The sequence below is a fragment of the Sus scrofa genome, chromosome 14 (genome assembly GCF_054392235.1).
Source record: "Sus scrofa isolate SSC_HxYL_T2T_F1_AM1 chromosome 14, Sscrofa_HxYL_maternal_Yorkshire_Landrace_v2.0, whole genome shotgun sequence".
Classification (NCBI taxonomy): domain Eukaryota; kingdom Metazoa; phylum Chordata; class Mammalia; order Artiodactyla; family Suidae; genus Sus; species Sus scrofa.
The window spans coordinates 133,062,575-133,087,564 of NC_139396.1; the positions used below are offsets into that span (position 1 = coordinate 133,062,575).

A 24,990-nucleotide genomic window follows, 5' to 3' on the forward strand; every position below is an offset into this window, starting at 1 on the left:
CACCAACAAAGATAATATGGGTGATTTAAGGATATGTAAGCATCAAAGGGCAGAAACAGGGCATTCCTACTCTCTTTTACTCTACTAAGGCCTCAAATTCTGATATAGTTCAGAGCGTCTTATTACCACAGAGACATAAATCAAAAGGAGTTCAGCTAGAAGCAATAAAACAGATTAGTGTCTGGAAGGACTGACTTTAAAGAAAGTTTTTAAAGAATTAAATCCAGGTAGTCTAGATAAAACACAGCAATGAGGAAATTTTTTTTTTTTTTTGAAGCTGACACTAACACCAAAGACAAATGACAAATTATTCTGAAGGTAAATGTCTAAAAAATGCAAAGAATAATCATCAAATAATCAAATATTTGGAGAATATACAGGGAAAACTGGAGAAGTTTACCAGCAAAAAACTATGGGACAAAAGAACTCTCTCCCACAGGAGTGGTGAAAACTACATTCCTAGAGATATTTAATACCATGTTGGACAAAACAAGAAAAGGATTCCATATGGAATGATCCTGTACTAGCCCCTGAAGTGGTGGGAGGATTGAGGATGACCTCTTAGATCTTTTCCATTTCTGATTTTTTTTTTTTAATTCTATGAAGTTTTATGGGGCAAGGCCCTTTGCCAATTTCCTTTTTCTCCATGATGCCAACTTTCTCCTTTTACAAAGGGAAATAAATTGTATCGTTCATTTTAAGCAGATCTTGCATTCTCAATGAATAGGTAATATAATCCTAGGTATAAGTTTGGGAGAAAAAGGCTAATTCCTTTTAATAGTCCTCTTTTCCCACAGTGGTTCCTTACAAGTTTTTCCACAAACTAAAGAGGAAGTAGTTCAAACGGACTCAAAGAAGAGCAGTCTCATCAGGAAAAACATTAATACTCTCTCTTCTTGTATCTGAACAGAGTTGACAGTGACCCGGGGAGCTATAAAGCCCTGGGTCAAATTACCATCAGAGCTGCTGTTTAGGATTATCTTTTACCTTTCAGCATTTTATGCTGAGTGACAGCAAAATCTACTTGCAATCCACATGTTTATGGCAATGACATTTACCTTTGAAAAGATGTAGCCTTAAACACCTACACACTTGGCAAATGTTGTAAAAGGGTAAGTCTTACTCATGATTCAAACTCAAGAAACCTCAGCCTTGCCCTCTTTCTGCAGTTCGGCACTTTAAAAAAAAAAAGAAAAAAAAAAAAGTTTCTCAGCCAACCTTGAAATAGATCCTAACTTTCCAGAATTCCCATTCAGTGAAAGCCCCAGAAAACACAACGGCATTTCCTTGCTTTGCTGATTTATAAGGACAAGATGTAACAAAATCCAGGGAGCTCTAAGAACCTGCCCCTAAGCTCTTTAAAAATAAAACTGTAGCTCACTTATAAGAAGGGACAGCAGGGCAGAGATAGCCCTCCAAGACTGGACACTAATGCCTCTTCTATCCAATCTAAACAACCTAAGTGGCTGAAGACCCATGGACTGCTATCTTGCCTATTTGAAAATCTGTCCCTCTACCCATAGAGAAACTTCATAGATACTAACACCAAAACCCATAAACGATATTTTAAATATAATTTTCATTTTAGGTTAGGTTAGACTGTTCTAACCTAAAAAGACTGGCCTCTCACAATGGAATAGGATTTGGAGTTTTCAAAGCCTGCATAACACTTAACTCATCTAACCCTGGCAGGAAAGGCTGGCATTTATAAGTCCATTTTAAAACTGAAAATATATATATATATATATGATTCTCAAATTAGAAATTAGGTGGTCTAAAGGAAAACCCACTGAGATTTTCAAACCTTCCCAAACAAGGGACCAATCTAAAAAGGGTTAGAAGGCTTCAGAATGGGTTTCATAAAAAGGCTAAAAGCATCCATTAGCCTCATCTCAGGAAAGCAAGAAATAAGAAAAACAAAAAGACATTTTTTTTCTATAATTTGAAAAAGGAATAGCGACCCTGATCCATTAGCAGCCTGTGAACCTGACTGAATTTTCTCAAAAAACCCACTGAACCTTCTTCCCCCAGGGCTAGCATGCCAGAAGTTTTGGCTACTAGTTCTTGGCCTCTGAGACAGCCACCCAGAAGAAGGCAGGCAGCCTGAACAAGTACAACATGATGAGCTCCCTTTTCCTAAGCATGTCAGGAGTCCCACGCTCCAGTGTCCCCTAGCCTTAGCTACCAATTTTTCAAGTGCTTCAACCTGACCCTCGTCCAAATCTGCACTCCCACACACACACACCGACTGCTCACTCCTAATCCCCAAACTTCCCCCACCCCGCAAGAGTGGGAAACAAGTTTCTCACCATCCTCATAGTTTTTGAGATAATAATCCGGGCCGGGGCCCCCGCGGCTTTTTGCCGGGTTCCTCAGGTTCTGGAACTGCAGAAAGTCGGTCCTTTTGCCCCCGAAGCGCAAAAAGGCAGGCGAAAGTCCCCGGGCCAGAGTCACCAGACGTTTGGAGCTGCAGGGGTAGAGAAGGAAAAAGGAAAGGATCCGAGGGACCGAAGAGAGGGCTCGGGGCACCAGCTAGGCCCTCTTCCCACTCTCTGCGGCGTGCCTGGCGCCCCAGCCCGCCCAGACTTGGGCCTCCGGACTTCGGGGGCTACGCCTCCTGTCCCCAGCCAGCCGCAGCCCCCTCCCTCAGGACCCGACGAAGCTCGCCAAAGGTGGTATTTACTAAGAGTTAAACTGCGTTTGTTAACAATGTGTGCACGGGGTGGGGAGTACACTTCTGCTGAGAACACCGGGCTAAAGCGCAGTTGCTGGGCTTCTGCCCCTGCCAGGAAAGCGCTCCAGGAGGAGACGCGCAGCGCGAGGATGCCGGCTCCGACTTTTGCCAAACTTCTAGGCTTAAAGAAGGGACCTGCTCCTCCTCTGCCCCAGGAACACCGCAGCCTTTGTGGAGAAGGTGAAACCTGCCTTCTTTCAGAGACTAGGAACCTGAGTTCAAGTTCTGATTTTTTTTTTAATGCCAAAGTTGATTTTCCTTTTCCACTAACTTATAACAACCGCATGTTATCTGACAAAGCTCCTGAGCAAAAGAGATACCCAGGGTAAATCCTTGTCTTTATAAGAACACTCTCCACCCCCACCTTGCAGAGGAAAAACAGTCCCTCTTTGGCCCGTGAAATAATTCAGCTCGATCCCTGGAAAGGTAACGTCCTCCTCTCCACCCCCTGAGTGGGGCTCCATCTTTTTTCCTTCCCACCGAGGCCCTCTGGAAGCTCGGGGTGAGTGAAGTTTCCTGAAAAGTAGAATCTGCTCCTCTAAGAAATTCGAGCAGCATCAGAACAATAACGTTTGCATCTATTTAGGTTTAGGATTTCCATAAATAGGTCTTTAAAAAGCCATGCTTTTAATTCAGGAAGCGGTAGAGAAGGAGCAATGCAGATGCTCTTAAAGCTAAGGGCATCAGCTGTTGTTCTGGATCTCTAATTATCTTTAACGCTTTGCTGGTTCGGGTTCTTTAAATCCAAATCCAGATGGTACTAGTGAGTATCATAAAGGCTGAGGATAGGAAAGGAAAAGAAAAGAAAACAAAACAAAACCGAGACTCCAGTTGCGGAATTTGACAAACGTAGTGGCAGACCCGAGAAGTCCGGTAGCTGGAAGGGTCTTGGCCAAGGACTCAAGACCGCGTTCCGGGGCGGGCGCAGTCGCGAGTCGTGTGGGCCCACGGCGGGCAGAGGAGAGGTCCGCGAGGGTCCCGCCCGCGCGGAAACCGCATTTCCAAACAACGGTCCACCGGAAGCCTGCACTGCCAATGCAAAACGCCCCGCCACAGCTTCTTCCCCGAAAAGCCTCCTTCCACAGTCTTTTCTGCGGCAAGCACTTAGCAAGAATGAGAGGTTTGTTTTTTGTTTTTTTTTTTTTTGTTGGTTTTTTTTTGGGGGGGGGTGCTTAAGATCAGAAGAAAAAGAACCCCGAATGAGTCCGCGCAGCTCAAGAAGTGCAATGCAAGTGGGGCGTGCTCCCCCACCTCCGGACGAGCTCACAGACAAGCTGCTGCACGGAAGAGCTTCCGAGGAGGAACCCGGGCCGCGCAGAGCTGTTCCCGCCCTCCCAGCGAAGGCACCGGCAGGAACCCAGATGCCTAGGCTGCAGCACGCACTCGTCCTCCCGCAAAGCTCGCTACACGTGGAAGGAGCGCTCCACACAGCTCCTCCCGCTACCTACAGCGTCCGGTGATCCGGCCAAGGCCAAGGGAGACTCCGAGAGCTGAGGGGCGGGTGCAAGCGAGAAGCAATCTCGAATTTTGCAGAGTGAAAGATACTCACGAAAGATGCGCGGCGAACGCAGCCTCGGTAAAGAAGTAAGATTGAGAGCGCTCGGAGCTCTTCAAGGGAGTCCACAGCTGAGGCTCCAATTTGGAGGGAATTTTTAAAAACTGAACACTTGGATTCGATATTGCAGACCATTTATTTATTTATTTGCAATGCAACTCTGTCCCTGTTGGGAAGGGATCGTGGTTGCCTAACTGGTTAACATTAACAACCCGAGATGAGGGTGAGCTCAATTAGACTCCAAGCCCTAGAGTAATGGAGAGTTCATGATCATCAACCTCCCGGTTTGCTAATCCGCCGGTGCCGAGTTCGGACCTCGGAAACATCCCCGGAGTATTTCTAGGACCCTTTTCGCTCTCCTTATATATGCCACAATCGGAGCAAGTAATTTTTTTTTCCTTTAAAGAAAAACTCAACTATGTAGTTACCGCAGGAGATTCAAGGAGGAGGGACTGGGGGGAGGGGGGGCATTCCGTCTATAAAAAGCATCTTACAACGTTCTGAAGTCTGAAGACATAGTGGAGGATATAAAATTAAAAATTAAAAATCCAATCCAACTTGCCCACCGCTCAAGCCTCTGCTTAAATTCGTTTTCTGTCTTGGGAATGTGAGAGAACTGACGAAACGATCATTCCGTGGAAAATTCCACTTTCGTGCGATCCCAGCTTAAACACTCACAGACACACGCAGACACGCACTGTCTCTCACACACACCCATTCCTCTCAGGTCTTTGTTGCTCGAGACCTTTTCTTCGCTTTTGTAACTGCCCTGAACCTCTTGTTTCTTTTCAGAAGGAGACGGGGAGGCTAATTGTGGATATATGTAAGCACAACATTTTTTCAGTCATAACTGATAAGTTTCTGAAATGCCTTCTGCATTGCAAACATGTGCATCTTAATAGAAAACATTGCTTTTCTCAATCACAGTTACAGCCTCACAGCAAATATTCCAGGAGGAGAAAAACCTTTCTTCTCTTTGAAACATCCACTTGGCTTATTTTCTTCTTCTTCTTCTTCTTCTTCCCCCTTTGGAAAGGGGGTAGGAAGGGGTGGGGGTTGTTACTTAAAAAAAAAAAAAATGATCTATCGAAGCCCCTGCCTTACCTTAAGAAATCGAGCCAGCCATCATGAATGATGGACGGATCCAGCTGCAGAGAGAGGAAGTTCTCATTGACTGTTCTGACTGGGTTCTTGGTGCTCACATCAAGTAGAATCAGGGTCTTTTCCTTCAAACCTGGAGCTCTGTCTACAGGCAAGGGTCTCCTGTCTCCAGCTTGGGAGGAAAGGGAGAGATGGAGCAACAGAGCCAAGAAGAGAGCCACCGGGGCTAGGCACGCAGGGGGGCGGGAGTTGCTGGAGGGCATGGCTTCAGGGAAGGCACAGAGCACCCTCATTAAATCCCTCTGATTTAAACCTCTCTTCCTACAGGGTCTCGCTGGTGACTAATTGTCCTTATCTAAAGTGTGTGTCTGTCTGCCTTTTTCCCCCCTTTTTTCCCTTCCTCCCCCCCCCTTTTTTTTTTCTACAGTGTTTTGGTGCTGGTGGAGCGAACTCACGCCCCTAGCCAGCCTTCTCAGCGACTCGTGCCAAGAGTACTCGTTCACCAGCACCGCCCCTTTAAGAGATTCCGACTGCAGACATTTTTTAACTTTTTAAAGGTAAAGGGGTGGGTGGGAGAGGCGGGAAGAAGAAGGAAGGGGTGGCGTTGTACCCTCCAAATTTAACCCTCTAGGATCGGAAGCGGAGGGAGAAATCCAAACAGTACAGTTGTAACGTTTCGGGTACCGGGCGGGTCGTCTGTTTTTCTTTCCCTCCCGGCAAGGCTCTGGGGAAGGCGGTTCTAGCTCCGACCCCAACGCGAAAGCCCCTGCGCCAGGACTGGGCTTGCTGGAGTAGAGTCCAGCACCAGTCCCGCGCCTGTTGGTCCAGACAGCTTCAGGCATTTCGTGGGCTCTGGCTCCGGGCCCTTTCCTTTGGGATGAAGCAGCAAGATAAAGGTTGGTTAAGGGGTCTTGCGTTGGCGACTGTGATTCCCTGCCAAAGCACAGAGGGCAGAGGAAAACTCTATGGACACAAGTATGGACTTCTGTGCTGAGCTGGGCAGCCACACAGAAGCTACTTCTGACCTTGATAAGTCAAAGGAAGAGTGACCAGAAGGAATACAGAGAGTGACCAAGTCAAAGGGCTTATCCGCCCATAGAAGCAAAGGGCCCATGCTGTGTGTGACTTCATTCTGCCTGCAGCCAAGGCGAAAGTGTCTTGGGAGATTCAATGTACGGCCAACTTTTAGGCCAAGTCAAAGCAACCCGGCCTGTATCTGGGTAGTCTGGGTGGCGCTGTGCTCATCTGAGCCACTTGGCTACTCTACTCCACTGCAATAGGAGAGCTGACCACCACCCCCCAGCCCCTCCTTTAGGTCAAACTTGGGCTTACCCCTCCCGCAGGGAAGTGTGCTGTTCTGGTGCAAGAATGGATCAGAGTGACACAATTTGGCTTTCAAACTTAGCCAGAATCTACCCACTCATAGCTCCAGGAGGTGCCAGAACAGCCAGGGGCTGCAAGGTACACCACCTGCCCTAGCTCATGGAGCCCAACCTGCAGCCCCCATCAGATGGAGCCCCGGTTCCCCAACTAAAGCCTGGAAAAGAGGCCAGGCCTGGTTTGCTGCATTCACACCATCAGCGCCACTTTTTGCTTTTTTCTGGAACAAAATGGGCCTTCTACTTGGCAGATGAAGAGAACTACTTCATGCAGTGTAGGTATGCATCCCAGGGCCTTCTGATATCAAACAGGCAAAACTCTTAAAACGCTGAGCCAAGGTTCTCCCCAAGGTTTCATGAGCCAAGGGCAGCTGCCAACAAACAAATGGCAACCTATCTCTACTTTCCTCCCCACAGACAGGATTAGGGAATCTGAAAAGAGCTGAAGTGGATAATCTTCAATTGAGGTTCCCTAAGGAGTTTCTACCAAACTAAGCAGCTGAGAAATACAGAGGTTAGGTTGGTTAGACTGGGAAATGCCATGAGGACCTTCTACAAGTAGGACTGCATAAAATAAGGCCAAAGGAGAAAGAAAATCCAAAGCATATTATTTAAAGATGATTTTTTTTTTTTTTAGGGCTGCACTGGTAGCATATGGAAGTTCCCAGGCTAGGGGTCAAATCAGAGGTGCAGCTGCTGATCCAAGCTGCATCTGTGACCTACACCACAGCTTGAGACAACGCCAGATCGTTAACCCACTGAGCAAGGCCAGGGACTGAACCCACATCCTCATGAATACTAGTCAGGTTCTTAACCCACTGAGCCACAATGGAAACTCCTAAAGATGATTTTTAAAACCAAGATGTTAATATACTGAAGAATCAGATATGGGTTCTGGCCCTAAGTAAGGCCTGCTTCCTTCAGTTCCTTAAAATTTCTAACATACCTAGATTCTTAAAAATTTGTGTGTTTCTGTGTAGGGGTGTGTGGTATGGTGTTAAATTCCAGTAGGAATTATTATAATTTAAAAATGTGCACTGAACACCTCTTAGAGATGGTGACAGACTGGTTTTTATCTATCTTTGTATCTCCAGACCCAGACACATATTAGGCAATCAACAAATGCCTGTGAGCTAAATTAATGGTAAATCAAATCATGCTCAACACACTAAAATCATATACTGCTCTCAGGAAGAATGTGAAAATAAATACATTCATATTTGTAGTTGTCACAGAAAACTTTTAGGTTTCTGTTCAGTAATTTGTTTTCCCTTTTATTAGCATTTTCCTGGTCATCAGCTTTAGGAAATACTTATCTTGCAAATTCAGAGGCCATTTGTTCATTGCCTATATTCAGCATTAAAACTAATTACATATTTTTAACAAGGAGCCAGGCTCTCCAAGGGCCTAAACACCCCCTGCATTACAAGTGAAATGTACTTTTGGAAGCTACATTAGTTGAGGCCAAAGGAAGACCACCTGAATGAATGAAATCACTCACCCACTAGATGTCTGTAATTAATATGCCTTTCAAAAACACCTGCCCTTGTGACTAAGAATGAACTTGGGTATAAGAAGAATCTGCTTAATTATGAATTTTATCCACAGTTTTAGTAAAACCCAACCATTCTGTAATTGTTTGGTAGCCCAGGTGCTGTAACCAGTATTTAATGTTTTTCAGAAGAACCTATATGTAGTATAAAAATCAAACCCAACATAACAGTGCTTTTTTCTTAATTCCTGATGAAAACAATCTCTCTAGTCTGGCCATTGAAATTCTATGGTCATGCCCAGCCTGAGGACACTGAGGCAAATAAAGTGATTCAATAACATTTAAGGAGTTCTAGATAGCCCTGGTTGACTCTGAAATGACCTGATTATTTGGTCTTTTGGTCTAGTTTAGGTATAGCTCTCCACAGGGCTATTCTTTCCAAATAGCACCCCCTCCCATATCATGGTTTTTGTCTTTTCTCTCATCTAACCCGAAATTATATTCTGTAAATAGTCCTTTATTAATCTGTATACTAGACTGATGTTTCCATCCTATCTTCTGTGTCTCGGGTGACAACAATCTGTATCTATGTTCTACCTTAGATTGTAATTTCCTAGGGGACAAGAATCAGGCCTCTCTATAAAATATGAATTGTTGGGAACTAGATGCATTAAGGTCTCCTTGGAAATGCTCTGCCTAGTGTTACTCAATGATCCTCATAGATAAATTCTTTCAATATCTAGAAGTCCAGCTTCCTGGATTTGCAAGAAATCTTTAAGATTAACTGGTTCAATGATTTCCAGACAAGAGGATTTCAATATAAACATTACTTAGTATGGAAGAACTGACATATATTTGCCAAATTTTTATTTTGTCTAGTAAGAACCTTAAAAAAATCTATCAACTACTTATCACTATTTTCTCCCCAAAGAAAAGAATATTTTAACAACCAAAAAAAAAAAACAAAAACAAAAAACACCCAGCTGAAATGATGTATCAAAATAAAGAGCAAAGAGTTCCCTTCGTGGCTTAGTGGTTAACCAATCTGACTAGGAACCATGAGGTTGCAGGTTCGATCTCTGCCCTTGCTCAGTGGGTTAAGGATCCGGCATCGCCGTGAGCTGTGGTGAAGGTTGCAGACGCAGCTGGGATCCTGTGTTGCTGTGGCTCTGGCGTAGGCTGGCAGCTACAGCTCTGATTCGACCCCTAGCATGGGAACCTCCATATGCCGTGGAAGCAGCCCAAGAAAATGGCAAAAAAAAAAAAAAAAGAAAAAAGAAAAGAAAAAATAAAGAGCAAGTGTTTAAACTAAATAAAATTAGTTTCATGAAAAGTCACTATAATGTTTTATCATTTCATCTCAGACCAACAGAAATATGCCAGTGATTAACACGGGCACTAGGATTAATGATATATCCTGTGTTTAGGGCCAAATTATACTATGTAGCATAGAGTGTGCATGCTTTCTAATGATGGTCATCTTGACTACAATAATATTTTTCTCATTTTTTCTCATCTTTAGCTTGTTACAAACTCAGTGACTCCCTTTCCTTTTATTAAACATTCAAAGCCATGGTTATTTCTATGCCTGTTTTCCCCTTCTGAGGGAACTACACCTAAACATCTAATACCTAGAAAAAAAATTCTTTCCACCCTGAGACTGGGAAACATTAAGCCATAGTAGCCAATCCACTGTGTCACTGCTGCCTGTGTATTTGTCCACGATGACTACTATTTATTGAGATCCTATGGTCCAGGCATAGTGCTCAGGACCATTATCTTATGGATCTTCCTGAACAACTCTGAGAGGTAGATATAACTCATTATTACACCTACTTTATATTGATACTGACTTGTCGAGCTACCTTCTCATGGTACACAGATAACAAGCAACAGCAAGAATTGAAACTCAGGGTCATGTGATTTCAAAACCTATATCTGTGTTCTTAACCACCACACTCTACTTTATGTGGCTAAAATACCGCATTCTCTCTAATAACTTGTCAACTTGTCCCAACTTGTCATGGGGAAAAGCATGAAATAGAAGTTGGAAGACTTAAGTCCCGTCTCTGCAGATCTTAGTTTTGCAACCTTACATAATTCTTTTAAAGTGTTCTAAGTGATAGCTGCCTACTCTGTAAAATTAATATCTTAGAATAGAGTAAGACTCGAATAAAGTTATATACAGAGAGAGAAGGTGCTTTTAAGTCCTAAAATATTATACAATGTGCTATTTTTTTCTTGTTATTTCTTATTCCTTCTCCACACTTGCCACAAATATATTCCCTTAATTGACAACTGGAGAAAGGATTAAGTTTTATATATAAATAACTTAGTGATAAACTTGAAAAAAAAGGTCAACTCTATCTAATATGATGTCAATAAATGCAGTAATGAGTATGTGCCACATATTTTAATCATGCAGGCTCTTCTGCCTGTAATTAGTATCTGATAAAGAAAGAAAAGTAGGTTTTACTTGCCTCCTTCAATTTTTCACTGGGAGAGAGGAGATAGGAATGGGAAAAGGACAGCTAGGGAATAACATAGACTGTGTCCCTGTCCTGCTTAGAGGAGGAGGGGATAGCAACACTTTCTCCATATGGAAAACTGAAAAGGAAAGGAATTTATAACTCTATTATTGTTCTACTTCATTATATAAGAAACCCTAGCTGGATGGTTTTCTTCATTCCCACTGCTGCTATCAAGCAGTAAACTTATGTGGGGAAGATCATAACCGTAATAGATGTAGTTGACTCTAATGAGTTCAGTTTGAAATCCCTTAACATTTTGCAGGGGTAGGGATAAGATACATTTGAGGAACTGCTATAGGTGGAAAAAAACATATTAAGATTTATTCATGTCTTTAGTCACACTCACTGAAGAGCTGTCCTAGCCCATTCTGCCTTTTATACATTCAAGTAAGTCCTGAAAAGCATCATGTGATACTGGAAATTGTATGAGCTCTACAGTCCAATAGGCTCTGATTAAAACCCAGTTCACACTGTTCTTTTTTTTTTTTTTTTTTTTTGTCTTTTTGCTGTTTCTTGGGCCGCTCCCGCGGCACACGGGAGGTTCCCAGGCTAGGGGTCTAATCGGAGCTGTAACCACCAGCCTATGCCAGGGCCACAGCAACGCAGGATCCGAGCCGCGTCTGCGACGTACACCACAGCTCACAGCAACGCCGGATCGTTAACCCACTGAGCAAGGGCAGGGATCGAACCCGCAACCTCATGGTTCCTAGTCAGATTCGTTAACCACTGCGCCACAACGGGAACTCCCTCACACTGTTCTATATGTGACTTGTTTCTTCCCTACAACATGCCCAATAAACTCACTCTTCACTTTTCTCTACCTGTCCTTTATCCCAAATGGCTGACCAATTTGGACTTCCTTGCCTCTGCCTTCCAATTAAGTTCAGCCAATGAAAAACACAGGAAGAAAATTCTAGAGAAGGAATTGGGAAGGGAGAGTTATTTCTCTAACTTCATTTCAGTAAGTTTTCCAAGGCAACATATCTCTTTCACTTTTTTAATGGTTTTAATCTATTCATCTACTGATGGACATTTGGGCTATTTGTTTTTGTCTGTATGAACATTCACATACACTTTTTTTAACACAGGACACACAATTTTATTTCCCTATGTAACTAACAAATAAATTATAAAAATAAATATAAATGAGGAGTTCCCATTGTGGCTCAGTGGGTTACGAACCCAACTAGTATCCATGAGGATGCAAGTTCAATCCCTGGCCATGCTCAGTGGGTTAAGGATCCAGCGTTGCCGTGAGCTGTGTTGTAGGTTGTAGACTCAGCTCGGATCTGGCATTGCTGTGGCTGTGGCATAGGCCGGCAGCTGTAGCTCTTGATTATACCCCTAGCTTGGGAGCCTCCATATGCCACGGATGAGGCCCTAAAAAAACAAAAGGCAAAAATAATAACCTATATACACAGAAAACTTATTTGTCTACTATTCCATTTTATGTTCATAGCATAGATAGGACAAGCTTTATCCTCATAATTCAGGTAAGGAAATCAAGAGTCACAAAGTTCAAAATGCCACTTAATGAAAAACCAGAGACTAAAGCCAGTGCTACTCACTGAAAATTAAACTACACTTTCAGTATGTTTATTATTGAAAATACCTGAGAAATTTTACATATTAATGTCCCAGGACAAAAATTCAAATAGCCTTTCACATGTTTTATAGCTTCATTAACTATAGGTTGTTTAGATATACTTTCAAATAACCAGGAGTTCCCATCATGGCTCAGTGGTTAAAGAATCCAACTAGGAACCATGAGGCTGCGAGTTCAATTCCTGGCCTCACTCAGTGGGTTAAGGATCCAGCGCTGCGGTGAGCTGTAGTGTAGGTCGCAGACGAGGCTCGGATCCCGCATTGCTGTGGCTGCGGCGTAGGCCAGCGGCTATAGCTCCAATTAGACCCCTAGCCTGGGAACCTCCATATGCCATGCGTGCGGCCCTACAAAAAAGACAAAAAAAAAAAAAAAAAAAAAAAGGACAAACCATAAATTGTTTATAGTTTTCACTATACCACTTTCCTAAGTGAGATAATTCTAAAAGAATTAATGCTAAAGATAATTTCTAAGAAACTGAAAGATACAAATCATATATATTTAACTCAATATAGCTCCTATTTTAGTCTCAGCATTGAGAAGTTGAGCCTGTAGTAAAAGATTTACCTGTAACACAACTGTGTCACAAAAGTGAATAGCTGTGATTACATTTTTTTCCCTAGGCTAACAGCACACTTTGACCTTTTTAAATATCCTAACGTGTTTACTTCATAATAATGGGATTTAAACAAATAGTGACAACTGAAAGCTTACCTCAGGTTCACTCCTCAATAATCAAAACTGGTTGATAGACTCTATCTGTACATACCTACTCAACTGAGTACTTTGCCTCTGCCTGAACTAACATATAGATTCCTAATTCTTTGGAGTAGTTTTGTCCCCACATTAAGTAGATTCAAGTCCTTCCTAGTTCAGTGCCAGTTATCCTAAACCTTACCCCCCTTAAAGATTAACAAATTTTCCAATTCTTCTACTTTTGGTAGCCTAGAGACACTGACATGCTGTGACTCTTAGAAACTTATATATGCCTCAGTTGCAGCCAAAGAGAGAAAGAGAGAGAGCAAGAGAGAGAGAGAGAAGAAAGAAAGAAAGAAAGACAGACAGACACAAAGAAGACACAAAGACAGACAGACAGACAGAAAGACAGACAGACAGAAAGAAAGACAGAAAGAAAGAAGAAAGAAAGAAATGTTTTCACTTTATCTGATTGGCAAAATGTGAATACTGGATAATTAATTGTAGATGTAGGGAGATGGGAAACTTCCTGCATGCTGATGGGAGGATAAACTGATTGAGCCATTCTGGAGAGTGTCTGGCAGTATTTAGTGAAATTATATATGTGTATTCCCTAAAACATAGCAACCCCACTCTGGGCATAAATTTCCAAGCAACTCACAAAAGGCTCATAAAAAGACTTGAATAAGGATGGTTAATAAAGTGCTGATTTTAATATTAAGGAATTACAGGCACCTAGACATCCAACACAAGGGAAATGGACAGGCAAAATGAGGAAGGCAGCAGTTAGAAGCAACAAACTAAATATACATACAACAACATGAATGGGCTTTAAAGAGGATGGTATATGAGAAACAAACAAAACCCAGGATAGTTATAGCGTTATAATAATTAGTGCAAATTAAACATACACACATGAAACTATGTATTTTACAAGGATACAAAAATATCAAAGGACATACATCAAACACATTAGAGTTGATGCATATAAGATAATCACTGAAAAAGGAAAATTAAACAAAAGGCTTTGCATGAACGAGTGGTCATAAATATTCTCCTGTATTCAAGACTTAACCGATTTTCTGGGGAGTAAATGGGAGAAATATTTACTAAGTGCTGACTATTAGTTAGGTAGTGTCGTTTGCTTCCCCACCTTGGAATTCAAAGAATACCTTTGCCCATGGAAACCTCACAGGTTAGCTCATAAAATGGACACGTTAACAAAAATCCATTTGGTAAGTGCTATAAGAGTTTGGTGGAAAGTGCTGCAGAATACCGTAAGGAATTGGGACTTATATATATATATATATGTTTATATAGGGGTCTATTACTTAATACCTATGTAATTTTCCAATATAATGATGACTGAAGTATATCATACTTTAAATAAGGTGGGTGTTTGGGTTTTGTTTTGGGTCCCCCCCCCCCCCTTTTTTCTTATTTATCTGATCCTTGTTTCACTTAGTTTCTACTTTGGGAGTAGCTAAGGCTTGCCTGCTATAGAAATGCTGCAGTGCCATCTGCTGGTAAAAACTTTTTTAATTCCCCCATCTACCTTAAAATCCATTTTCAAAAACAAAAATATGACAAAATCATACAGTATTTGGACTTGAAGGAATCTAAGAGATCATCTATTTCAGGCCTTTAGTTTAGAGATTGGGAAATACCGCCTTACAAGACTGTATCTTATTTAAGATAAATGTGTGTGTGTGCATTTTCACATACCCCTTTCATCACCACTGTGAGTTTCCCAAACTCTATGAAGACTCACAAAGCTAATTTATCTTAATTTTCTCAGATATATAAACATATAAACTCCTTCTGAGTGGTGCATAAGGCATGTTTAAGCATTTTTGTAAAGCCCATTTCCCAGGAAAACAATCAGGAAGGCAGCTTACTGCACTGCCAAACAAATGTGCTTTAAGGTGACAGCTACATTCATCTCAGCTTTACTATTTACTGAGTAGCCTTAAGTAATCTGTTTAAATTCCCTTTGTATGTGAAATAAGAACAGTAATCTAATTTATAAGGGTGTCGTAATAATTTGTGGGGAGTACATGTAAAAATAAAAATGCTTAGCAATGTCAGAAAAATATTTAACAGCTAAATTAAACCCCTAATACTAATTTAAATATGCTTCTTAATCTATCCTTAATGAAGCTTAAAACTGTAAATGAATCTTCCTCTCATTTATACTTTATATTTAATATAGATAATTTGCTGACTCTAAGATATTCCATATGATTAATTCCCATAAATATGTAAATGGAAGGCAAAATGTGTTTTAATAGCTCACTGAATATCTAGGCAGATCATACTTCTGCTTTAGGGTACTGCTATTCATAGTGTAGTCCACAGATCCAGCAGCATTAGCGAAACCTGCCAACAGTTAGAAATGTGGAATCTCAGGCTCTGCCCAGATCTACAAATTAGAATCTACATTTTAATAAGTTCCCCAAGTGATTAAAATTCACAATTCAAGTCTGAGAAGCAGTACTTTACAGGACAGAAAATAGAACCTGAGCCCCATTATTTTAGGAGAGGTTTCCAGCACCAGCTCTGTTCTGTTCCTCTTGGCTAAATTCATTGATGTTTTAATGCTTAAGTGCTGAAACTTCAAAATTTTAGTGAAACTCATCTATTTATTCAGGCAGACAAATAATAACACTTAAACAACTTGAGCACTTATTAAATACCAGACTCTAGCAAAGCATTTCTTTTTAGGGCCACACCCGCAGCACATGGAAGTTCCCAGGCTAGGTGTACAATTGGAGCTACAGCTGCCAGCCCACTCCACAGCCACAGCAACACTATATCTGAGCCGCATCTGTGACCTATAGCACAGCTCAGGGTAACACTAGTCCTTAACCCATTGAACAAGGCCAGGGATGGAACCTGCACCTTCATGGATATTAGTTGGATTCTTTACTGCTGAGCCACAACAGGAACTCCTTGCAAAGCATTTTAATGCATTATTTTCTTTAATCTTTATAATAACTGAAGCTTAGAGAGATTAACTTGGTGGAAATCAATAACCAGTAAAAAGTAGCTTAGGAATTCAAATCTGGGTCTGTCATTATAGAAGTTAAACTCTTAATCACTTGGATTTCCTGAAACAGTCAATGTAACATGCTAGTAGTCCATATATTTAGTTAAGAGTTAATAAATACTTAAATAAATGTAGCATATCTTTTAACATTTTAATCAGCTTTCCCTCAAGCTAAATGACATGCCCTTCTGTATAACAGAAGACATTTTGCACAGAATTAATTTTCTTTTTTCAGCAATATTGATACTTTGGTTTTCTCTATAGATTTTGAATTTGATATACAACATTTACTAGAGTATAAAAAGTAAATCTATAACTGTGATTTTGTTCACTTATACTGAGAATACTGTGGTTAGAGAGTAAGGCATTGAGAAATTGGTTCCTGAAGTCTTCTCAGAAATCCCCTGATTCATGTATGTGCATTCTTGTTTATGATTTGTGTATGTGTGTATCTCTCTTACACACTTTCTCTGTTCTAATACATATTCACTGGAAAGAGTGACAGGCATATTTGAAAATAGGGCAGAAAATCGGGAATAATTTTGTTACTATTCAACTTGTGGGTGGCTCAAGGATCCATAGGAAGTCTGAACAGCCTGAAGTACTCTGGGCCCTGTGACTCACAAAACTAGCCAGCCAAAACCTCCTTCCACAAACAAAACCCCATAAGGAGGAGAAATATTTGAGGGAAAGAATCTATACTGTACAGTAAAAAGACAATTGATGGAAAGAAAACAGAAAGCTCAGATTAAATTGGAGAAGGAACGGAAGTGTGGTCAAGATGAAAGAGTAGGAAGACCTTGAGCTCATCTCCTCCCAAAGACACAACAAAATTACAACTATTCAAGAACAACTATCTTTGAGACTGACTTAAAGACAGCAGAAAAGATTTTCCACAACCAAAAATAAAAAGAAGGAACTATAATGAGCCGAATAGGAAGAGGAGGGGCATAAACACAATATAGTCAAGATTCACAACCCCAGGTAAGCAAGCCACAAATGGGAGAAAAATTATAATTGCAGAGGTTCTCCCGAAGGAGCAAGAGTACAAGCCCCATATCAGGCTCCACAGCCTAGGGGTGCTGCACTGTGAAGACAAGCTCCTGGAATGTCTGGCTCTGAAGGTCAGTGGGGCTTGCATACAGGAGAGGCGGAGGGCTATAAGAAACAAGAGACTTATAAATGGTACACATAAAATCTCACATGCTTTGAGTCCCAGGCCAAAAGCAGTACTTTGAAGCGAGCTTTCAGCACATTCAACTGCTGATTTTGGAGAGCTTCCTGGGGAGACAAAAGGCAACTGATAAGGCTGAGTTATATTCTGTAATATATATGTGTGTGTGTATGTGTGTGTGTGTGTGTGTGTATGCCATATATATATATATTATAATTCTATATTATTATAAATATATATAAATTGTAGTTTTATATGAATATATGCCATATAAAAACGCAGGTTGTAATTATATGTTATTATTATAAATATATATTAATTATATAGATTTATATATAAATATATGCCACATTTTACTTATTCATTCATCTGTCAATGAATAGACTTTCTTGCAATTCTTGGCTATTGTGACTAATGCTCAACAAACATGGGGATGCAAATATCAAAAAAAAAAAAAAAAAAAGGCAACTGAGACTTCCCCTAGGAACATGGACACTGATGGCAATCATTTTGGGAAGCATATTCTACCAAAAGAACACTGGTGCTAGAAAGCACCACTTTAGGGTTCTCCCTCTAGACTAATAGTGGGCTTACCTAGTGAATCAGCACCAGCCCCAGGACCTCCCAGGTCACAGAGCCAGCCATGCATGGACCCATCCCCACCTACCAGCAGCCCAGCATCAGTCCCAGGTCCTCAGGGATACAGAGCCAGCCACTTTGAAACCAAACCTTACCCACTATAGGTCAGCACTAGCCCCAATGTCATTTAGCCATCCATGCTGAGACCCAGCCTCACCTACCAGCAGGTCAGCACCAGCCCTAAAATGCCCTAGGCTGCACAACAAGCCACTCCAAGACCCAGCACTGCCCACTAGTGAGCCAGCATCAGCCCCAGGACCCCCTGGTGCACAGAGCCAGCCATGCCAGAACATGGCCTTGACCACCAGCAGGCTTGCAGCCACCACATGAGGTAGAGCCAAATTGGCCAGGGGCAAGGTACATACTAGAGTATCCACAGTAGTTGGCTCCACAACAGAAGAACTCATGTGGCCCACATATGGGACATGCCTAAAGCATATAACTCATGGGACATCTTCTACATAGGGCCACTTCTCCAAGATTAGGAAACATAACCTACAACTAACACACAAAATAAACACAGAGAACTAGACAAAACGAAGCGACAAAAGAATATGTTCCAAACAAAGAGACAAGACAAAACCTCAAAAGAACTAAATGAAGCAGAGACAAGCAATCCACCCAATAAAGTGTTCGAGACTGCTCACTGAACTCAGGAGAAGAATGGACAAACACAGTGAGAATTTTAATGGAGAATTAGAAAATATAAAGGAGAACCAGACAAAGCTAAAGAATACAATAACTGAAATAAAAAATATATTAGAAGGAATCAATAGCAGATTGGATAACACAGAGGAACAGATCAGCAAAGTGAAAGACAAAGGAGTGGAAATCACTCAAGTTGAACAGAAAAAAAAGAATTTTTAGGGGTTCCCGTCATGGCACAGCAGAACAAAATCTGACTAGGAACCATGAGGTTGTGGGTTTGATACTTGGCCTTGCTCAGTGGATTAAGGATCCAGCGTTGCCATGAGCTGTGGTGTAGGTCGCAAATGCAGCTCGGATCCTGAATTGCTGTGGCTATGGCGTAGGCAGACCGTTGTAGCTCCAATTTGACCCCTAGCCTGGGAACCTCCATATGCCGCAGGTACGGCCCTGAAAAGCAAACAAACAAAAAAAAAGAATTTTTAAAAATGAGGACAGTTTAAGAGACTTTGGGGACATCAAGCAAAAAATGGTACCAGAAGAAGAGAAAAGGGGCAAAACAATTATTTGGAAACAGACATCCAGGTCCAGGAAGCAAAGAAAGTATCAAACAAGATGAACCAAAAGAAGTACACACCAAATACATTTTAATTAAAATAGCAAAAAAAATAAAATTAAATAAAATAGCAAAAATTAAAGATAGAGGATCTTGGAGTTCCCTGGTGGTCTAGTGGTTAAGGATTCAACATTGTTAGGGTTCAATGCCTGGCCTGGGAATTTCCACATGGCTCACATACAGCCCAAAAAAAAAAAAAAAAGATAAAGAGACAATCTTAAAAGAAGCAGGAGAAAAGCAACTGGTTACTTACAAGGGAACTCCCATAAGACTATAAGCCCACTTTTCAGTAGAAACTTTGCAGGCCAGAAGGGAGTAGAATGATATATTCAATGAAAGGAAAGGAAAAAACCTACAACCAAGAATACTCTGCCTGGTAAGGCTATCATTCATATTTGAAAAACAGATAAAGAGTTTTACTTTTACTAAAGCTAAAAGAGTTCAGTACCACTATACCAGCTTTATAAGAAATGTTAAAAGACAAGCTCCCATTGTGGCTCAGTGGGTTAAGAACCTAACATAGTGCCCATGAGATTTGATCCCTGACCTCGCTCAGTGGGTTAAGTATCCGGCATTGCCACAAGCTGCAGCGTAGGTCACAGTTGCAGCTTGGATCCAGTGTTTCTGTGGCTGTAGTATAGGCCAGCAGCTACAGCTCCTATTCAACCCCTAGCCCAGGAACTTCCATATGCCACAAGTGTGGCCAGAAAAAAAAAAAAATGTTAAAGGGACTTCTCTAAGTGGAAAAGAAAATACCACAACTAGATATGAAAATTATGAAAGGAAAAAATCTCACTGTAAAGGCAACATACAGTAAAGGTAGCAGATCAACCACTTATAAAGCCAGCAGGAAGGGTAAAAGACAAATGTAGTAAAATAATCTATATCCACTATAAGAAGTTAAGGAATATACAAAACAAAAAGATGTAAAATAAGAGGCCAAAAACATTAAATAGGAGTTGAGGGGAGAAGTAAAAATGCAGAGTTGTTAGAATGCATTCAAACTTAAGAGATAATCAACTAAATATAACTATAAATACAAGTATATATCTAACTCTTGGTAACTACAAGCCAAAAAACTATAATAGATACAAACCAAAAAGAGAGAAGAATGCAACCATAATAAAATCACAAGGGAAAAGAGCAAACGAAGAATAAACGAACAAAAAACTATAAAAACAAGCAGAAAACAATGAACAAAATGTCAGTAAGTATATACCTATCATTTACTTAAATGAAAAAGACTAAATACTTTAATCAAAAGACAAAGAGTGTCTGAATGGATATAAAAGTAAGACCCATATCTATGTTGCCTACAAGAGACTCATTTCAGATCCGAAGACACACACAGTCTGAAGGTAAGGGGTAGAAAAGAGTATTTCATATAAATGGAAACAAAAAGAAAACTAGGTAGCAATATTTATGTCAGATAAAATATTTATGTCAAAACAAAGACTGTAACAAGAGACAAAGAAGGTCATTACATAGTGATAATGGGATCAATCCAATAAGAAGATATAACAACTGAAAGTATATATACACACAACATAGCACTTAAATACATAAAGCAAATATTAACAAACATGAAGAAACTGACAGTAACACAATAATAGTAGGAAAATGTACACCCCACTTACATCAGTAAACAGATCATCCAGATAGAAAATTAATGTTTTAAAAACTCTAGCCTTAAATGACACATTAGACCAAATGGACTTAGCAGATAAATGTAGAACATTCCAACCAAAAGCAGCAGTGTGCACATTCTTTCCAAGTGCTCATGGAACTTTCTCCAGAATATACCATATACTCAGCCACAAAACAAGTCTTAATAAATTTAATAACACTGAAATCATATCAAGCATGTTTCCAACTACAACTATGAGATCAGGCATAAATTAAAAGAGAAAAACTGCAAGAAACAAAAACACATGGAGGATAAACAATAAATACAGTACTAAACAACCAATGTATCATTGAAGAAACAAAGGAGAAATCTAATAATACCTAGAGACAAATAAAAATGAAAACACAACAATCCAAAAATCTATGCAATATAAGGAGGGAAGTTTATAGTGATACAAGCCTATCTAAGGAAAGAAGAAAAGTCTCAAGTAAAAAAACCTAAACTTACACCTAAAGGAAAAAACAAAGAACAAACAAAATCCAAATTTAATGGAAGGAAAAAAAAATTATAAACATCAGGGCAGAAATAAAGACTAAAAAACTATAGAACAGATCAATGAAACTAAGAGCTGGTTCTTTGAAAAGATTTTTTTAAATGATAAACATTTATTCAGGCTCATCAAGAAAAAAAACAGGGGTAAAAGTAGTAGAATCAGAAATGAAGAAAAAAAAAAAAAAGAAGTTACAAATGACACCACAGAAGTACAAAGGATCATAAGAGATTACTACAAACAACTTTACACCAATAATATGGATAACCTAGAGCAAATAAATTCCTAGAACAATCTCCTAAGACTGAATCAGAAAGAAAAAGAAAATATGAAGAGATCAATTTCCAGTAATGAAATCAAATCAGTTAAAAAAAAAAAAAAAAAAAACCTTCCAGCAAACAAATCCTAGGACCAGAGGGCTTCACAGGTAAATGCTACTAAACATTTAAAGAGTTAACACCTAACCTTCTTAAACTATTCCAAAAATTAAAGAAATGTTTCTGAACTCATTCTGTAAGACCAGTATTGCCCTGGCACCCAAACCAGACACAACAAAAAATGAAATTACAGGCCAATATCACTGTTGAGCTTAGATGCAAAAATCCTCAAAAAAAAAAAAATACTAGCAAACCAAATTCAACAATACATTAAAAAGCTCATATACCATGATCAAGTATGATTTATCCCAGCAATGTAAGAAGGTTCAATATCCACAAATCAGTATGATACACATCAACAAACTAAATAATGAAAATCATACGATTATATCTATAGACACAGAAAAGACTTCTGACAAAATTCAGAATAAATTTATGATAAAAACTTTCCACCAAGTGGGTAGAGAGGGAACATACCTCAACATAATAAAAGTTATATAGGAGTTCCCACTGTGGCTCAGTGGTAATGAAACCAACTAGTATCCGTGAGGATGGGGTTTCGATCACTGGCCTCATTCAGTGGGTTAAGGATCCAGCATTGCAGTGAGCTATGGTGTAGTTCATGGACATGGCTCGGATCCCACATTGCTGTGGCTGTGGCATAGGCCAGCAGCTACAGCTCCAACTCAAGCCCTAGCCTGGGGACCTCCATATACTGCAAATGCACCCCTAAAAAGCAAACTAAAATAAAATAAATTAAAGGTTATATATGACAAACATACAGCCAACATCATACTCAATAGGGAAAAGCTGAAAGCATTTCCTCTAAGATGAGGAACAAGACAAGGATGCCCACTTTCACATTTTTATTTCACATGGTATTGGAAGTCCTAGCCATAGCACTCAGACAAGAAAAAGAAACAAAAGAAATTCAAGTTTTAAAGGAAGAAGTAAAGCTATTTGCAGATGACATGATACCATATATAGAAAAACCTAGATGCTGCCAAAAAAACTAGAAAAATGAATCCAGTAAAGCTGCAGGATGCAAAAATAATATACAGAAATATGTTACATTTATATACATGAACAACAAACTACCAGAAAGAAAAATCTTAAAAAACAATCCCATTTACAAATGTATCAAAAAGAGTAAGTAAGGTATGTAGGAATAAATATAACCAAGGAGGTCAAAGATTTCTACTCAGAAAACTATAAGACATTGATGAAAGAAATTAATGACAACACCAGCAAATGGAAAGATATGTCATACTCAGGGACTGGAAATTAATATTGTTAAAGTGACTATACTACTCAAGGAAATCTACAGATTCAATGCAATTTCTATCAAAATACCAGTGGCATCTTTCACAGAACTAGAACAAGTAATTCTAAAGATGGATGGAAACACAAAAGACCTAAATGCCCAAAACAATCTTGAGAAAGAAGAACAAAGCTGGGGGATCATGCACACTGATTTCAAACTACACTACAAATCAACAGTAATCAAAATAGAATGATATTGGCACAAAAACAGACACACAGATCAAAGGAACAGAAGAGAAAGTTAAGAAATAAACCCACACTTATATTATCAATTTATCTACAAAGGAGGCAAGAATACGGAACAATGAAAAAACAGCCTCTTGGAGTTCCCGTTGTGGCACAGTGGAAACAAATCCGACTAGGAACCACAAGGTTGCGGGTTCAATCCCTGGCCTTGCTCAGTGGGTTGAGGATTCGGCATTGCCGTGAGCTGTGGTGTGGGTCGCTGATGCAGCTCGGATCCTGAGTTGCTGTGGCTGTGGTATGGGCCAGCGGCTACAGCTCCAATTGGACCCCAAGCCTGGGACCCTCCATATGCCATGGGTGCGGCCCTAGAAAAGGCCAAAAAAAAACAGTCTCTTCAATAAATGATGTTGAGAAAACTGAACAGCTTATGTCCAAAATATCAAACTGGACTACTTTCTCACACCATATGAGAAAATAAGCTCAAAATGTATTAAAGACTTAAATGTAAAACCTAAAAACCATAAAACTCCTACAAGAAAACATGGGCAGTACACTCCTTGACACTGGTCTTAATATTTTTTTGGATGTCTCCTCAGACAAGGGAAACAAAAATAAACAAATGGGACATTGAAAAAACTTATGGTCTCCAGAGGAGACAGTTTGGGGGGTGGGGGGATGTGCTTGGGCTGTGGGATGGAAATCCTGTGAAATCAGATTGTTATGATCATTATACAACTACAGATGTGATAAATTCATTTGAGTAATAAAAAAATGGAAGAAAAAAAAAACAAAAATAAACAAATGGGACTATATTAAACTAAAAAGCTTTTGCACAGAAAGAAACTCAACAAAACAAAAAGGCAGTCTACTGAATGGGAGAGAATATTTGAAAATAATATATCTGATAAGGGGTTAATATCCAAAATAAACCAAAAAAATCATACAACTCAACATCAAAAAAAAACAAATAACATGGTAAAAAATTGGTACAGAACCTGAGCAGACATTTTTCCAAAGAACACTTACAGGTGGCCACCAGACACACGAAAAGATGCTTAAAATCACTAATAATCAGGGAAATGTAAATCAAAACCTCAATGAGATACCACCTCACACCTGTAAGAATGGCTATCCTCAAAAAGACAACAAATAACAAGTATTGATGAGGATGTGGAGAAAAGGGAACCTTCATGTACTGCCAACAGGACTGTAAATTGGTGCAGCCACTATGGAAAACAGTATAAAGATTCCTCAAAAAATTAAAAATAGAATTGCCATATCATCCAGCATTTTTACTTCTGGGTCTTTGCCCAAGGAAAACAAAAACATAATTCAAAAAGATATATGCCCTCCAATGTTCACTGCAGTATTATATTCAATAGCCAAGATAAGGAAGTAAACCTAAGTGCCCACTGATAGATGAATGGATAAAAAATATGCGGTTTATACAGACAATGGAATATTACTCAGCCATAAGAATGAAATCTTGCCATTTATGACAGCATAGATAAATCTAGAGGGTAGTATACTAAGTGAAGTAAGTCAGACAGAAGAAGACAAATACTTCATGATTTCACATGTGGAATCTAAAAAACAAAACAAACAAAACAAAACAAAAACATACTCATAGATACAGAGAACAAATTAGTAGTTGACAAAAGGGAGAGGGCTAAGGGAGTGGGTGAAACAGATGAAGGGAATTAAAAGGGACAA

The 24,990-nt window shown here is 39.9% G+C and overlaps 1 protein-coding gene across 7 annotated transcripts in view; it reads right to left on the bottom strand.

Annotated features, from left to right (window-relative positions):
- Positions 1 to 24,990, bottom strand: part of HPSE2 (heparanase 2 (inactive)) — a 760,216-nt gene that overhangs the window by 697,869 nt on the left and 37,357 nt on the right. For 2 of the 7 annotated variants that reach the window (XM_021072270.2, XM_021072269.2), the window contains exons 1-2: positions 5,394 to 5,733; positions 2,310 to 2,467 (exon numbers count right to left, since the gene is read on the bottom strand). The exons of 1 other annotated variant lie outside the window; for it this stretch is intronic. In XM_021072270.2, the coding sequence (XP_020927929.1) occupies positions 2,310 to 2,467; positions 5,394 to 5,683 (448 nt within the window). In that variant the 5' untranslated portion in view covers positions 5,684 to 5,733. Of the gene's footprint in view, positions 1 to 2,309; positions 2,468 to 3,098; positions 4,327 to 5,393; positions 5,734 to 24,990 lie in introns of those variants that run through there. 4 more of the 7 variants (XM_084995066.1, XM_084995063.1, XM_084995065.1 and 1 more) reach the window with 4 other exon arrangements.